General features: G+C 49.0%; 1 protein-coding gene across 1 annotated transcript; it reads right to left on the bottom strand.

The window, feature by feature from the left end:
- Positions 1-4,483: 4,483 nt before the first annotated feature.
- LOC309891091 (olfactory receptor 14A16-like) lies at positions 4,484-5,431 on the bottom strand (the record flags this gene model as incomplete). Its single annotated transcript, XM_082785473.1, has 1 exon — positions 4,484-5,431. One exon carries the CDS (start codon positions 5,429-5,431, stop codon positions 4,484-4,486), a length of 948 nt encoding a protein of 315 aa, XP_082641599.1.
- Positions 5,432-17,755: the final 12,324 nt, after the last annotated feature.

Here is a 17,755-nt window from a genome sequence, read left to right as displayed (position 1 = left end):
TTTCTCTCATTGGCCACCTGGTGCTTGTATCACTTTTTCTTACACCACACTTCTGCACTGAAGTCTGCAGCTGGATGTTAGAGCCCCTTTGCACCAGCTCCCACCTCCTTTCCTTAGAGACCTGTCTACACACAGAAGGGTTTTTCCTTATTTTAAAACAAACAACAGGAAAACATGCAGCAATTTTCCAAACAGCAAAGCAAGCACCTCATCTTGTATGTCTCCAGTCAGATTTATAGGTATTAAGATTAGTATGATTCCATATGATCTTAATTCAATGATAAATGATGAGGAGCTTACTACAGAAACAATTAGGCAGACTGCTAATCGATGGGCAAGCTTGAACTCAATGAAGCTCAAAGCAGCAACTGGGTCAGTGAGAGCGGTCTGAATGATCAAAGAGTAAGGGGAGGACAAAGCAGGAGAACCATGGGAAGTGCATAGGTCCAGACAGGCATCTGGAAAGGGGACATTCAAGAGGGATTGTTTATTCGAGATGGGTGGAAGTACCTGGAAGATGAGGGAGTACACCATGATGGAGAAAGCGATGACAATGCAAGTACAGGTGACCATCAGTATTTCTTCTCCTGTGATGAATATAGATCCTGAAAATTCACCTGAAGGACGTAGATCCTTTGGGGCCAGCCATGGCTCTGGAAATGGAGGTCCATGAAGCTGTAGGAGTCCTGGTCTCTTGCCTGGGAGATCCCCAGCACAGAGTGCCTGTGTCCCACAGGTCCAGCCCCAGTCCCCAGGCCAGCACAAGAGACCTGGCCCAGGCACAGGGCAGCTCCAGATTCCCCTCCAGGATACCATTTGCCATCAGTCCCAGCACCTTTGGGACACTCCCAGGCTAGTAAAAGGCCAGCTACTATTTGCTAGGCTATGTGCAACCAAGAAGACATCTCACAGTCTTTCAGTGATCTCTAGGGGACTCTGATCCATGGTGAAGCCCAGAAAAGTAACAGGCCTGTCCAGGGAAGGTGTCCTGGGTTGTATTTCTGACACTATCTTTGGAAGATGAGTGCAAAGATATGGCAGAGATGCCACTGTGGAGACATCAGGACTGTCACCTAGATACTCGTGATCTGAGGGCTAAGAGAAATGCAAAGGAACAAGAGAACAAAGTGGAAGCCCAAAGAGAGCAGCAGGGAAACAGCCATTTCCTGCTGCTGGCCATGGCCATGGCTCCAGGGAAGCAGCAGCCCCGACCTGCAGGCAGCAGAGAGGCAGAGCCCAGTGGGCAGTGAGGGACAGCCCCAAAGGCCACTGGGGCTGCTCCTCCATGTGGCAGCTGGGCTCTTGGTCTGAGCTCTTCGTGCATGCTGGGGCTGCTCCCCCAGGTGCAGAAGAGATGGGAGGAGATGGGACATGAGACCAGTAAAATTCTGTTCTCTTCTTTATTGTCATTATCTGCACAAGAAGCCCAGTTCTATAAGTACATTAGAGCATTGGGTCAAAACTTAAAAAAAAAAAAAAAAAAAAAAAAAACAAAACAAAAAAAAACCAAGCAAAACAAAACAAAACAAAACAAAACAAAAAAACATATCAGACACTAAGAATAAAAGTAAGTCAAATTCACCAGCTTTAGACGGTATTAATAAATAAATAAAATTAAAGACAATTGTCGTAACAGTTTATTTCAGAAAACGTCAGTGTCCTGAAACGATTGTAGGCACGTGATTAATGTAGAAGAAGAATGTCTGCAAAGACTTGCTTGAAGCATGTATTCAAAGAGTTTCCTCACTGCATCCCTGAGCTCCTGGTTCCTTATGAAGTAGATGAGGGAGGTCACTGCTGGAGGCACCACTGAGTACTGAACCGCCAGCAAAAGATTCAGGGATGAGTATAGAACTGCCACCAGCAGGTGCGTCGATGGGGTGGAGAATGAAGGGAACTTCAGGTAGGCAAATGAGCCAGTGCTCACAAACAGGGGGACCAGAGCCAGGTGAGAGAGGCAAGTGGAAATGGACAGTGGCAGTGTCCACCCTGTTGGTCCTCCCAGTGTCTCCTAGGAGGCCAGCACATCCCAGACCCTCCCCAGCTCTCCACACCTGCCTCTAGTCTCCCCAGCTAAGCCCAGCCCAGCCCAGCCTGGCCCAGCAGAGCAGCCTAGGCTGGGATGGCAACAAAGCAGCAAATGGAGAAGTGGGGGGTCAGTGCAGTGTCCCTGCTGCTGCCATCTGCAGGAGATACCCCAGGACACTACTCACCAGGGAAGCCTGCAACCACCCAGGCCAGCCTTATTCCCCAGAACAGCACCACACTGCTGGCCCTGGGGCTCCTCAGGCACCACCACTGCACACACACAGAGCCCTGCTCTGCTCCCAGGACACCCCATGTCCCACACAACCTTGTCCCAGGCCAGCACGTCTGGGCTGGCCTGAGCAGCCATTCCTGCAGCCCCTGCCCATGCTGCCCATAGCCCCTCAGCTGGCGGTGCTGCTCTGTAGAGCTAGGGGACTGTGGTGCATGGGGCTGTGGGGCACTCTGCAGGGTTGTGCTGGTCAGGCTGGGAAGGCAGAGCCAGCTGGATGGGGGCACTTGTACTGAGTGCCTCCCACACAAGTGGTTCTTTGGCCATGGAGGGTGTGTACAGATAGCTGGCCTCCTTCAGAGTCAGAGACTCACGGAATAGCCAAGATGGAAGAGACCCACAAGGATCATTGCATCCAACTTATTTCCAATGTCATTAGATGTTTTGGGGTGATTCACTGTATTCAGTCTACAAAATGTCAACTGAGGTATGACAATGAAGCAGACTGCTTTCCCTGTACATGCTGTGTTCCCTGCAGTTGCAGAGCTCTCCTTTGCCTGTTCCCACCCAGATTTAGCACTATATCTATACTTCAAAAAGTTATCTTTACTTTGCAATATCTGTGGGAGTAGCTTTGGGAGAATATCTGAGCCTTCAGGCACTGCCCTCAGCAGATCCTTTTATGCTGCAGATGCTGGTACAGAGCCAGCTGTATTAGAGAAGTGCCCCTGGCCTGTCCCTGCCTGTGGACACAGAACTGCCCCGGAGCAGCACGGTGAGCAAGAGACAAGAGCAATGAGTCCTCGCAGCAACACAAGGGCTCTGTAGGAGAGTACGAGGTGAAAGGGAGAGCAGCTTGGGAAAGAAGAAGCTCTGGGGCTCCTTGGCAGTGCTGCTGTACCAGGACACTTCTTCCCTCCACCCCTGCACACAGCCAAGTGCCCCTGCAGCTTCACTGCAGGTCTCTGAGGGAGGATCTCGGGCAAGCATATCACTGCAGGGTCGTTTTTTTATTTAAATACACAGAGAGCCTGCCTCCTTGTTTACACCAAGTCCAGGAGTCACATGGGACATGTAGATACTTAAATGAAAGAATATGAACAAAGACATTTCTTTGTGGACAATAATTTCACAAGCAATATAAAGAAAAATATATACTCAAACAAAATAAAAAACTAACAAACAAACAAACAAAAAAAAAACAACTAACCTGCATCTGGGCCTTTAATGAGTTACATTATGAATGATATGCAGAAAAAGAACTAGACAGTGGGTTCGAGTGCATCCTCTGCAAGTTTGCAGGTGACACTAAACTCAGTGGTGCAGTTGATGCAATAGAAGGGAGGGAATGCCATCCAAAGGGATCTGAACTAGCTTGTGAAGTGGGTCCATGAGAAACTGAAGATGTTCAGCAAGTCCAAGTGCAAGGCGTTACACCTGTCTCAGGGCAATCGGACACGAGGACAGACTGGAAGAAGAACACATTGAGAGCAGCCCTGCAGAGAAGATTCTTGTTGTCGTGGACATGAACTGTTCAACATGAGCCATCAGTGTGAGCTTGCATCCCAGAAGGCCAACTGCATCCCGGGATTCATCAAAGGATGAGTGGCTAGAAGGTCGAGGGAGGTGATTGTTCCCCTCTACTCTGCTATTGTGAGGCCCCACTTGGAGTACTGAATCCAGGTTTGGTGCCCCAGCACAAGAAGGTTGTTGATCTGTTAAAACAGGTCCAGAGGAGGGCCACAAAGATGATCAAGGAGCTGGAGCACCCCTCCTATGAAGGAAGGCTGAGAGAGTTGGGTTGGTTTAGCCTGCAGAAGAGAAGGCTTTAGGGTGAATTCATTGCCTACAAACCACCTGTCTGAGCTGGAGCAAAAGCCCAGTGCAGGGAACGGTGGTTACGAGGGGCAGTCTGTGATGATTGCATCTTCTCAGTAATTAAAGGGGGCATAAGAAGAGATGGAGAAAAACTCTTTGCTCAATCAAATAATGACAGGACAAGGGGGAATGGTTTTAAACTTCTTCACTCAGAGGGTGGTGAGGCACTGTAAGAGGTTGCCCACAGAACTTCTGGATGCCCCATCCTTGGAGGTCTACAAGGTCTGGGTGAATGGGGCCCTGGCAAACTTAATCTAGTGGGTGACATACTATCCCAGGGTGGGGGGGTTGGAACTAGATGATCTTTGAGGTCTCTTCTAAACCAGGCGGTTCTATGTTTCTATGATTCTAAGACAGGCAGTTTATTCCTTCTGAAAAACACTCATTCATCACTTTCCACACCGCATCTTTCAGCTCCTGGTTCCTCATGCTGTAGATGAGGGGGTTCACTGTTGGACTCACCACCGAATACAGAACTGCCAGAAAAAGATTCAGGGATGAGGAGGACATGGAGGGAGGCTTCAGGTAGGCAAATATGGCAGTGCTGGTGAAAAGGGAGACTACGGCCAGGTGAGGGAGGCATGTGGAAAAAGCTTTATGTCGGCCCTGCTGTGAGGGGATCCTCAGCACAACCCTGAAGATCTGCACATAGGACAGCACAAGGAAGACAAAACACACAAATAATAAAGAGGCACTAACCACAATAAGCCTAGCCTCTTTGATATAGGCATCAGTGCAGGAGAGCTTGAGGATCTGGGGAATTTCACAGAAGAACTGGTCCAGGGCATTGCCTTGGCAGAGGGGAAGGGAAAAGGTATTGGCAGTGTGCAGCACAGCATAGAGAAAAGTACTGCCCCAGGCAGCTGCTGCCATGTTGACACAAGCTCTGCTGTCCATTATTGTCCTGTAGTGCAGGGGGTTGCAGATGGCAATGTAGCGGTCATAAGCCATGATGGTGAGGAGAGAAAACTCTGCTGTGACAAATGTGACAAACATAAAGACCTGGGTAGCACAACCGAAGAAGGAAATGGCCCTGATGTCCCACAGGGAATTAGCCATAGCTTTGGGAACAGTGGTGGAGATGGATCCCAGGTCGATAAGGGCGAGGTTGAGAAGGAAGAAGTACATGGGGGTGTGGAGGTGGTGGTCGCAGGCTATGGCTGTGAGGATGAGGCCGTTGCCCAGGAGGGCAGCCAGGTAGATGCCCAGGAAGAGCGCGAAGTGCAGGAGCTGCAGCTCACGTGTATCTGCAAATGGCAGGAGGAGGAACTCGGTGGGGAAGCTGCTGTTGGACATTTGCTGCTTCTGGGCATAGCAGCCTATTTATGGAGGAATTTAAAGAGGCAAGTTAGATAGTGTTTTCTGAGCAAAACCTAAGCCATATCTCATTGAAACATCCTCAACAAGACACACTGCCTTTTCCAGGGAAGAATACATGCTTCTGCCTGGAGCTTTTGATTTGGTTGCCTAAGAATGCCTAAGAGATCAGGCTAGTCAACTTCGCTCTCTGGAAGGGTCAGTACTGCCCTGTAGGTACATGATAAAGACCACTAGGGACTGGTGGTGGTCTCTGAGACAGGTACCTGCCCCAGGCAGCAGGCTCTGGGAAGCAGAAAGACTCCCCCCTACTCTTCTGGGTGGCCTCCTTCCTCCCACAGCTTCTCCCCGCAGTGTCCTGGGCAGCTCCCCAGGCAGGCTGAGTGCTGAGCCTGGCAGGCGGCAGAGGCCCTGCCCCGGCACACAGCCCCTGGGGCACAGCAGGGACCCTGCTCTGCACCACAGCCCTGGCCAGTCCTGCCTGCACAGCCCGCAGCCAGCCCCTCTAGAAGGAGCCGTCACGTCCTGTCCCTCTGACAGCTTTGGAAGGTAATCCCTGCTCTGGAATTTGTCATTTTCCTCTTATTCAAAAAAAAACTCCTCCTGAGTCCTGAGTCCTCCTGAAAGCTCCCATAGGCTGTGGGTTTTTCCAGCAAATCTGGAGATGGCACCAGGAACAACAGCTGCATTGCCCTGTAGCCAGAGACTTACTCTGTTCAGGGCTGTGAAGATTTCTCCTACCGTGAGCTCTCAGCATCCCCCCTCCACACTGCCTTTAACATCTCCCTCCCTTCTCTCAGCCACCCTTGTCCCTTGTCCCCTGCAGGCAGTGCCCCCAGCCCTGCTGCGCTGTGCAGAGGAGCTGCTCCTGGGCAGAGCTGTCTCTCTGCAGCACTGCCCGCTTGCTAGGAGCTCCCTTTGGGCCCAAGAGCCCGGCCCAGCTCATCAGCACAGGGAGCTCTTGACAAGTCCCTGGGCCTCCACGGAAATCAACTTTGAATCACACTCAGGCAGTCTTTTGGGATACAACCACTGCTCTAAAGTTTTGATCGGGACTTATTTCCAGTGCTGTCTTTGCTCCTAATTCCATAGAAGATGTTGGCAGGAGAATCATCTGTTCTTGTCTCATTATGTGACCAGACACCCTCAACGTGAAAGGCAGGGTGAATACCACCTCTTCCAAGCACTTGTAGATATTGTGGAGTGTGTGTGGGGGAAGAGATGACACGACTTTTCCACAGAATCATAGAATCATAGAATCATAGAATATCCTGAGTTGGAAGGGACCCTTAAGGATCATCAAGTCCAACTCTTGACACCACACAGGTCTACCCAAAAGTTCAGACCATGTGCCTAAGTTCACAGTCCAATCTCTTCTTAAATTCAGACAGGCTCGGTGCAGTGACCACTTCCCTGGGGAGCCTGTTCCAGTGTGCAACCACCCTCTCTGTGAAGAACCCCCTCCTGACGTCCAGCCTAAATTTCCCCTGCCTCAGCTTAACCCCGTTCCCGCGGGTCCTGTCACTAGTGTTAATGGAGAAAAGGTCTCCTGCCTCTCGACACCCCCTTACGAGGAAGTTGTAGACTGTGATGAGGTCTCCCGTCAGCCTCCTCTTCTCCAGGCTGAACAGGCCCAGTGACCTCAGCCGTTCCTCGTACGTCTTCCCCTCCAGGCCTTTCACCATCTTCGTAGCCCTCCTCTGGACACTTTCCAACAGTTTCATGTCCTTTTTATACTGTGGTGCCCAGAACTGCACACAGTACTCGAGGTGAGGCCGCACCAGCGCAGAGTAGAGCGGGACAATCACCTCCCTTGACCTACTAGCGATGCCGTGCTTGATGCACCCCAGGACACGATTGGCCCTCCTGGCTGCCAGGGCACACTGCTGGCTCATATTCAACTTGCTGTCTACCACAACCCCCAGATCCCTCTCTTCTAGGCTGCTCTCCAGCATCTCATCACCCAGTCTGTACATGCAGCCAGGGTTTCCCCGTCCCAGGTGCAGGACCCGGCACTTGCTCTTATTGAACTTCATGCGGTTGGTGATCGCCCAGCTCTCCAACCTGTCCAGATCCCTCTGTAAGGCCTTTACGCCCTCATTTGAGTCCACAACTCCTCCAAGTTTGGTGTCATCAGCAGAACATCAGAAACTCAAATCTCTCTGTCTACATATGCTACAAAACCACTTGTCAGCCCACAGAGTCATAGAAACATACAATGCTTTGGGTTAAAGGGACCCCAAAGACCATCAAGTTCCAGTCCCCCCTGCCATGGGCAGGAACAAATCCTACTAGTGTTGCTCAAGGTCCCATCCATCCTAGCCCTGGACACTATCAGGGAGGGGGCATCCAAAACTTCTCTCGGCAACATGTTCCAGTCCCTCACCATCCTCCCAGTGAAGATTTTCTTCTTTAGATTTAATGTAAATGTACTGTCTTGTAGTTTAAAGGGATTGCCCCTTTCCTAGAGCTACAATCCCTGATAAAGATTCTATCCCTATCTTTCTCCTATTTTTCTCCCCCGGTTCTGTTAAGGAGAGTCAGGAAGACAGTGGCTGTGTTGTGCTTTGCTAACAGCTGGGGATAAACCACAAAACATCTGAGGACACAAACCTGACTGACAATTGATAAAGGAGGCAGTGAGGGAACCAGACATGGTCAATCACACTGACTGAAGATAGCACGGGAGAGAGAGAAAATATTTTTTCCAGTGAGATTATCTGATCAGGGATTTGTTGGTCTGGAAACCAATAGAAAAGGGGGAATGCTGGTTAAAGGGTATGAGAAGAGGCTGAAGACACTTGGGTTGTCTAGTCTGGAGAAAAGAAGGCTGAGGGGTGACCGCATTGTCCTCAACATCTTCCTGAGTGGGGGAAGTGGTGAGGGAGGTGATGGTCTTTTCTCCTTGGTAACTGACCACAGAAGGTATGGGAATGGCACAAAGCTGCACAAGAGGACGTTCAGATGGGACATCAGGAAAAAATTTTGTACTGTGAGGGTGGTTAAATGTGGAACAGGCTCCCTAGAGACCTGACTGATGCCCCATGCCTGTCAGTGTTCAAGAGGCATTTGGAAATTGCCAGAAATTAATCACGGATTTTTTTTTTCCTATATATATGCCCATAGTTATGTATATTTATATTCATAACTATGAATATTACTATAGAATCATAGAATATCCCAAGTTAAAAGAGACACATAATGATCATTGAATCCAACTCCTAGCTCCACACAGGTCTACCCAAATGTTTTTATAAACAATGTGGATGTAGGACTAGAAGGTGTTTTGAGCTAATTTGCTGATGATACTAAACTTGGAGGAGTTGTTGACTCCATTGAAGGTGGAAAAGCCTTGCAGAGATAGATTGGAGAGCTGGGCAATCACCAACTGCATGAAGTTTTAAAAGAGAAAGTGCTGGGTCCTGTAGCTGGGATGGGGCAACCCTGGCTATGCTTACAGACTGGGGGACGAGACGCTGCAGAGCAGCCCCACAGAGAGAGATCTGGGGGTTGTGGTTGACAGCAAGCTGAATATGAGCCAGTAGAGTGCCCTGGCAGGCAGGAGAACCAACCGTATCCTGGGGTGCATCAAGTATGGCTTTGCTAGTTGGTTGAGGGAAGTGACTGTCCTGCTCTACTCTGCGCTGATGTGGCCTCTCCTCGAGTACTGTGTGCAGTTCTGGGCACCACAGTATAAAAAGGACATGAAACTATAGAAGAGTGTCCAGAGGAGGGCAACAAAGATGGTGAAGGGCCTAGAGGGGAAGATGTATGAGGAGCGGAAAAGGTCACTTGGACTGTTCAGCCTGGGAAAGAAGAGGCTGACGGGAGACCCCATCGTAGTCTACAGCTTCCTCACGAGGTGGAGTGGAGGGGCAGGTGCTGATCTATTCTTTTTAGTGACCAGCAGGACCCGGCACTTGGTCTTCTTAAACTTCATGCAGTTGGTGATCACCCATCTCTCTAATCTGTCCAGATCTCTCTGCAAGGCATTTTCACCCTCAACAGAGTCAACAACTCCTCCCAGTTTAGTATCATAATCAAATTAGCTATAAACACCTTCTAGTCCTACATCCAAATTGTTTATACAAACATTTAATTGAACTGGCCCTAAAACGAAGCCTTGAGGGACCCCACTGGTGACTGGCTGCCAACCTGATGTGGAGCCATTTACCACAACCCTTTGAGTGCTACCCGTCAGCCAGTTATTCACCCAAGATATTTATTTATAATAATATATATTTATATATAATTTATATTTATATAATATTTATATTTATAATAATTGAGAGAGGCCCTGTGATAATGTCAGCCAGCTCTCTGAGCACTCTGGGATGAATCCCATCCGGACCCATTGTCGTGGTTTAACCCGGCCAGCAGCTAAACACCACACAGCCATTCGCTCACCTTCCCCCTTCCCTCTCTGGGATGGGGGAGAGAAACGGAAAGTGAAGCCCATAAGTTGAGATAAAGACAGTTTAATAAGACAATAAAAATAATAATAACAATAATAAGAATAATAACAATGATGATAATAGTACTACTACTAATAATGTGTACAAACAAGTGATGCACAATGCACCTGCTCACCACCTGCTGACCAATGCCCAGCCTAACCCCGAGCAGTCCGGCCCCCTCCCCCGGCTAGCCACCCTTATATGTTGTTTAGCATGACGTCAGATGGTATGGCATACCCCTTTGGCTAGTTTGGGTCACCTGTCCTGGGTCTGTCCCCTCCCAGCTCTTGCTGCACCCCCAGCCTGCCCGTTGGCAGGACAGAGCAAGAAGCTGAGACGTCCTTGGCTTAGTATAAGCACTGCTCTGCAACAATTAAAACATTGGGGTGTTATCAGCACTCTTCTCATCCTAAGCCAAAACATAGCATTCTACCAGCTACTAGGAGGAAAATTAACTCTGTCCTAACTGAAACCAGGACACCCATGGACTTGAATGGATCCAGGTGTAGCAGCAAATCACACACACTTTGAGGGTCAGTTGGGCGTTTATCATTCCCACTGTCACGGTTCTCCAGCTCAGGGCACCCAGGGTCCTGAAGCCCATCCTCGGCATTGAAGACGGAGGCAAAGAAGGCATTAAACATCTTTGCTTTTCCTATGTCCTTGTCTGTGAGGTGACCTTCCCCATCAAGTAGAGGATCTATATTTTCTCTGATCCTCCTTTTTCTATTCAGATATTTAAAAGAAAACTTTTTATTGTCACCCACAGATGTGGCCAGCTTCAACTCTAATTGGGCTTTGGCCACAGGAATCTTCTCCCTACAAAAGCGAACAGCATCCCTGTAGTCCTTCCACTTTGCCTGACCTTGCTTCCAACAGCCATACACTTTCTTTTCATCCCTCTGCTCCAGAATAAGATCCCTGGTCAGCCAAGCTGGCCTTCTTCCCCACCTTCTTGACTACCTGTGTTTTTAGGATGCAGTGTTTAAAGACTGACCAGCACTGATGGATGCTGACACCTTCAAAAGCAGTTTCCCAGGGGACCTTGCTAACTAGCCCTCTAAGCAGCCTGAAGTCTGCTCTCCCCATATCCAGGGCTGAAGTTTTGGTAGCAGTTTTCCTCCTGTCACAAAAATTTTAAGCTCAACCACTTCATGGTCACTATGACCAAGACAGCCACCAATTTCCACAGCCCCCACAAAACTCTCTGTATACTCCAGCAACAGATCTAGGAGGGCACCTTTCCTAGTTGTCTCCCTTAACACTTGCACCAAGAAGTTATCATCGCGGTGATTTAGGAACCTCCTGGACCTGCTTGTGTCAGCCTTGTGATATTCCCACTTGACATCTGACAAGGTTTTGCACTCCATCACTTAGCTTATCACCGGCGGGCCTTATTTTATCCCTTTCCCCCTTCAACTCTAGTTTAAAGTCCTGTCTATCAGCTCCACTAACTCCTGGGCAAAAATCCTTCTCCCCCTCTGAGAGGGGCGCATCCCATCTGGTGCCAGTAGGCCCAGTGTCGCATAGACCTTCCCATGATAGAATCATAGAATCATAGAATCATAGAATATCCTGAGTTGGAAGGGACCCTTATGGATCATCAAGTCCAACTCTTGACACCGCACATGTCTACCCAAAAGTTCAGACCATGTGACTAAGTGCACAGTCCAATCTCTTCTTAAATTCAGACAGGCTCAGTGCAGTGACCACTTCCCTGGGGAGCCTGTTCCAGTGTGCAACCACCCTCTTGGTGAAGAACCTCTTCCTGCTGTCCTTTCTGGCTCCTGGTGGCTCCCGAGTGGCCTCAGTGCAGGAAAAAGCCTTGCCTGCCTCAATGCCCTCTCTGCTACAGAACACATCTGCCCTGGAACCGATCTCCTTATTTGTGATCACAAGTTTGTGATTTCTTTATTCTGGAATGCCTGGTAGAGTTTCTGGGAAGTTTTCAGTAGTATTCTTGTACCAGCTGTACTCCAGGTTCCCTTGGGGAAGAACATTGTTTTGAGAATTACCCCACTCACTGGGTAACCTTGAGAAGCAGGGATTACAAACACCATAAAGGCCTCAAAACACAGGATTGTCATACACTCTGACTGCACATTCCAGCCCCTTCTCCCCTGAGTCAGAAGGGACCTCTGGAGGTGTCCACTACCATCATCTTCTCTGAGCAGTGATAGCTTTACAGGTAGACGATATTAGCTCTCAGCATACCCCCCTCCACGCTGCCTTTAACATCTCCCTTCCTTCTCTCAGCCACCCTTGTCCCTTGTCCCCTGCAGGCAGTGCCCCCAGCCCTGCTGCTGTGCTGTGCAGAGGAGCTGCTCCTGGGCAGAGCTGTCTCTCTGCAGTGCTGCCCGCTTGCCAGGAGCTCCCCTTGGGCCCAGGAGCCCGGCCCAGCTTAGCAGCATAGGGAGCTCTTGACACGAGGGAACTCCAGGGAAATGATTTTGAATCAGGCTGAAGCAATCCCTGATGTTCCCTCTCTGAGCTGGGGAGAGACACTTACTTCCAGCAGTGTCATTTCTCCTACTGGGAGAAGATTCATCAAAGAATCACCTTGTCTTCTTCCACTTTTAGGCAGGACACCCAGAATGTGATTGGCAGGGATCACATTTTCCCAAGCTGAGGGAAGTGATCACAGGGAGTCAATTGATGCATCTCATTCTGAGTTTGATGTCCTAGGCCTGTAAAGGGGGCCAGAACCTTCCTTATCAGCCACAAACCCACACAATTTGGGATTTCTTTCACCTCTGCTCAGATATGTAAAAAATAATATAGGCTAAACTCCCACAGTAATTACAGGAGATAGAGAAGAGCAGTGAGTTGTTCAAATGTAAACACCATTTGACATTTGAGGTGCACAAAGATGTCTGTCTTAGCGGTAATCCTTTAAGTTAGGACTTCAGAGACTGGGAATGTAGGTATTAGAGTTTTGTCAGTGCAGACTGCCTAAAAATGTGGCCTCCCTTTGTGCCTTGTCACTCACCTGCGAGCTGTCCCTTGTCATTTAGCTAAATAATATAAACCTCTCCTTTAACATATCTCTCTCCTCCCCAAAATTGGGAGTAGATTAATGGAGAAGTGGTAATTTAGAGACAGTACTTTCTAAAAGGTGTTTGAGAGCTTAGGCACATGAGTGGACTGCCTCTGGTGTAAATGCCTGAAGTAACTAGGAAAATAAAACTAACATTCCCATTTTTAAGGAAAAGGTACAGCATTGAAGAGGCTTTCAGGGTAGGGCATAACTGCATTACCTGTGCATTTCCTAGGCTCCCAACCTTAGATGCTATCGCACTGGGGAAACTTGGTGTGCTAGCTCCAAGGACCAGCACGGAGCGTAGAGTGGAGTGGAGACACCACGGCTAGGCTCTGTAATCAGGTGGGGCCTCGATTGTTCTTGTGCACAAGGCTGCACTTTTTGCTACCCTAAGCCAAAGACCTGTCATGTTTTGACAAATGCTGGACCCTAGTGTACTTTTTGCTCATTATAATATCATTATAATACCAAAACACACCTCCATCCCAAAAGCTACCCGCCTCCAAGGGGCGACCACCCCTCACTGAGCATGCGCTCTGAATTTCTCGAAGGCTATTACTTTAAACGGAGACGGGAAAACTTTACGCCAATCATAACTAAGATATGCTTGACTAGAGCCACTCAAGCTCCACCTAAAACATAGAAAATAATATAAATTGGCCCAAGAGAGAGGGGATGTTAGGGAAGATACCACCGTCAGGGGAGATACCATCCCGAGGAAATACAACATCCTTAGGACCTCCTGACTCCTGGGATCAGTCAACGGGCTGAGCCTCTCTTCCCCCCTCATTGGGACGCCTTTGGGTGACATCTGAATACTTGCTTATAAATCTCTATAGAGTCTTTGATCCTTTTAACGCGTTTATTTCTAGGCTGCGCACCTGTGACACCTGTAACACCTGTAACATCTATAACATCTATAACACCTGTAACATCTGTAACACCTACAACACCTATAACACCTGTAACATCTGTAACACCTATAACACCTGTGTATTTCATGCATACTAGCTTGCTTTTGCAGACAGTCCCTATCACCGGCAATCCAAAAGAACCTGATTATCTGTTGCTGTAATAAACCATACTTGATTGCATTGTAATAGCTCTCATTAATGCAACGAGGGTGAGGGTGGTTATCCGTGATAGTTCAGTGTTCTGAATCTAACCAGACCCCCAGACGGTTGATGCATTTTTGGTGAATGTCCAAACGGACCCCCAGAAGGTTAATGCGTTTTTGGTGAATGTCTGAACAGACCCCCAGACGGTTAATGCGTTTTTGGTGAATGTCTGAACGGACCCCCAGACCGTTAATGCGTTGATGGTGAATGTCTGTCTGGACCCCCAGACGGTTAATGTGTTTTTGGTGAATGTCCAACTGGTTCAGTACCCTGAATCTGACCGGGCCCGTAACGGTTAATCAGCTACACCCCTTAACGCAACACCCACACCAGGTGAGATTTGGGGTTAGGAGTAAGAGTAGTGGATTCCTTGCAGAGAGAGGGATAGCATTTAGATGTAGCGGTAAGGCTTACAGTTACTGCTTAGAAATATTGCCAGGGCTTGACCTGGATGTTTTCCTAGTAAGTGTTGCAGCAGCACAGCCTTGCCTGAACCCCTCTCACCTCTTCCAGATCTTTCCTTTCTGTTAGCCAAGTCCCTCTTCTCTCCCCTAAATTTCCCACCTTTATTCACCCAGATTTCCCCTGGCCTCCCCAAAGGAGTCACCCTGTTGGGGGCAGCTTCCTGAAAGCCTTTGTGACCTCAGAGGCTCTGCCTCCCTGCTGTTGTCCAGACAGGGGCTGGGACAGAAGTGACCTCACAGCCAGCATCCACAGGGGTCACAAGGAGCTGTTGTGCTCAGGAAGCCTCTTTCTAGCCCACCCAGGAGCACCAGATGCATGCCGTTCACAGTCCCTCGGGTACTCTACCTGCCAACCAGCTCATGCTTCAGAAGGTCTTCTACATGTCCAGCCTCACGTTTCCTCATGCAGCCTTTAGCAACTCCATTGCATCCTAAAGGAAATGCCCACCCATGTGTGAAAAGTGATTCAAGAACTTTATATATACTTTGGGAAAACATATTTTAGGCAAATTCTGCAGAGAAAGAGTTGACATGACAGTTATGATGACTAGGATTGCTTTATTCAGATGGTATTCTAGGGGACCGTACCTCCAATGGGAAGTGAACTTTAGACTCTCTCTGTCCCACTGGAATTCATGGCTGGCTCCCTTAGGGAACAGCTTATGGCACTTGGGCTCATTCAGGTTCATCTCACCACACCCACACCAGATGCAGTCTCATATGGACAATGGAAACATGGACTCCTGATGTAGTCATTTAGTGTCCATATCCAAAGGAAGAAACCATCTGTGTGAGCTGGGGCAAGAGCCCAGTGCTGGGAACAGTGGTTGCAAGGGGCTGCTCTTGGACCATTGGCCTAAGGCAGCATCTGCCAGGGTGTCCAGAGAACAAGGTCCAAGAACAGCCCCTGCTCTGCTGGTCCTCCCTGACTCTCCCAGGAAGACAGCCTTTTATGCTGTGGATACAGGCCGGTGAAGTCAAAATCTCATGGGTGCTGGGCACTAACAGGCAGGAATGGAATCATCCCTCCCTGCCTAAAATATGATCCTGGGACTCCTCTCTTATCTGCCTGAGCCCACAGAGAAACAAGCAAAGCCAGGAGCCTCTTTCAAGTTCATTCCTTTGAAATATCCATGAGAGCATCTTTGGGAGAAGAGCTGGGCTTTCAGGCAGTGCCCTGAGCAGATCCCCTTTTATACTGGAGATGGTGGTATGGAGCCAGCTGTGTTAGAGAAGAGCTCCTGGCCTGTCCCTGCCTGTGGACACAGGAGCACAAAGAGCAAGTATCAAGAGCAATCAGTCCTCGCAGCAACACAAGAGCTCCGTGGGAGAGTGTGGGAGGTGAAATGGAGAGCTGATTTGGACAGACCAAGCCCTGGGGCTCCCTGGCATTGCTGCTGTGCCAGGACTCTTTTCCCCTCAACCTCTGCACACAGCCAAGTGCCACCAACTTTCTCTGAGGAAGCATCTCAGGCAAGCAAGTCACTGCAGGATCCATCTTTATATTTAAATACATATTAAATATTTAATTGCCCATTAAATACACCTCTTTTACACCAAGTCTAGGAGTCACATGAAACATTAGGTAGCAAACTCGAAGGAGAAGAAAACGGATTTATTTATTTATTTTTAAATATATTACTACATAAGTAAAGCAAAAGAAAAGAAAAAAAAAAAAAAAAGAAGAAGAAAAAGATGTGTCCTGGCCTTTAATGAGTTACATTATGAGTGATATGTAATGGACATGCAGTTATTTGCTTCTCAAAAACCTCCAGTCATCACTTTCCACACTGCATCCTTCAGTTCCTGCTTCCTCATGCTGTAGGTAAGGGGGTTCACTGCTGGAGGCACCACCGAGTACAGGACTGCCAGCACAAGATTCAGAGATGAGGAGGACATGGAGGGGGGCTTCAGGTACGCAAATGTGGCAGTGCTTATGAAGAGTGAGACCACGGCCAGGTGAGGGAGGGACATGGAAAAGGCTTTGTGTTGGCTCTGCTGCAAGGGGATCCTCAGCACTGACCTGAAGATCTGCACATAGGTCATCACAAGGAAAACAAACACCCAAATAATAAACAGACACTAACCACAATAAGCCCAACTTCTCTAAGGTAGGCATCTGAGCAGGAGAGCTTGAGGATCTGGGGAATATCACAGAAGAACTGGTCCAGGACATTGCCTTGGCAGAGGGGAAGTGTAAAGGTATTGGCAGTGTGCAGCACAGCATAGAGTAAAGTACTGTCCCAGGCAGCTGCTGCCATGTTGACACAAGTCCTGCTGGTCATTATTGTCCCATAGTGCAGGGGTTTGCAGATGGCAACATAGCGGTCATAGGCCATGATGGTGAGTAGGTAAAATTCTGCTGTGACAAAGACAACAAAGAAAAAGACCTGGGTAGCACAGCCTGCATAGGAAATGGCCCTGATGTCCCAGAGGGAGTTGGCCACGGCTTTTGGGACAGTGGTGGAGATGCAGCCCAGGTCAAGGAGGGCAAGGTTGAATGGGAAGAAGTACATGGGGGTGTGGAGGCGGTGGTCGCAGGCTCTACCTCCCTGCTGTTGTCCAGCCAGCTGCTGGGACACAAGTGACCTCACAGCCAGCATCCGCAGGGCTACAAGGAGCTGTTGTACTCAGGAGGCCTCTTCCCAGCCCACCTCCCCCAGGAGCAGTGGGTGCAGGGGATGCCCTGCACAATCCCTCATGTTTCCCCGTGTAGCATTTAGCAACACCAGGGCATCCTGAAGGAAACGACCATCTCTGTGTGGAAAAGTGAATCAATAAATGAATTTTAGGAAAATGGTGAGAACTCTACAGATAAGGAGTTGTTGTGAAGGTCATGATGTCTAATTTTGCTTTATTTAGCTGGTTTCCTAGGAAACCGTACCTCTAAAGACAGGGGACCTTGAGACTCTGTCTGTCCCACTGCACATGATAGCAGCCTTAGGGAATAGTTTCTGGCACTTGTGTTCACTCAGGTTCATCTCACTGCACCAATACTATGGGCCGCCTCATATAGACAGGGCAAGCGTGGATTCCTGATGTAGTCATTTGGTGTCCTTCCATGTCCTTCCAAACCACCTGTGTGAGCTGGGTCAAGAGCCCAGTGCTGGGAAAGGGGGTTGTGAGGGGCTGCTCTGGGACCATTGCCCTGGGACAGCATCTGCCAGGGTGTCCAGAGAACAAGGGCCCAGCCCAGCCCCTGCTCTGCTGCTCCTCCTTGTCTT

Source organism: Aythya marila (genome assembly GCF_965140915.1).
Source record: "Aythya marila genome assembly, contig: HAP1_HAP1_SCAFFOLD_154, whole genome shotgun sequence".
NCBI classification, from domain to species: Eukaryota; Metazoa; Chordata; class Aves; order Anseriformes; family Anatidae; genus Aythya; species Aythya marila.
This window is presented reverse-complemented; position numbering and strand designations above follow the sequence as displayed.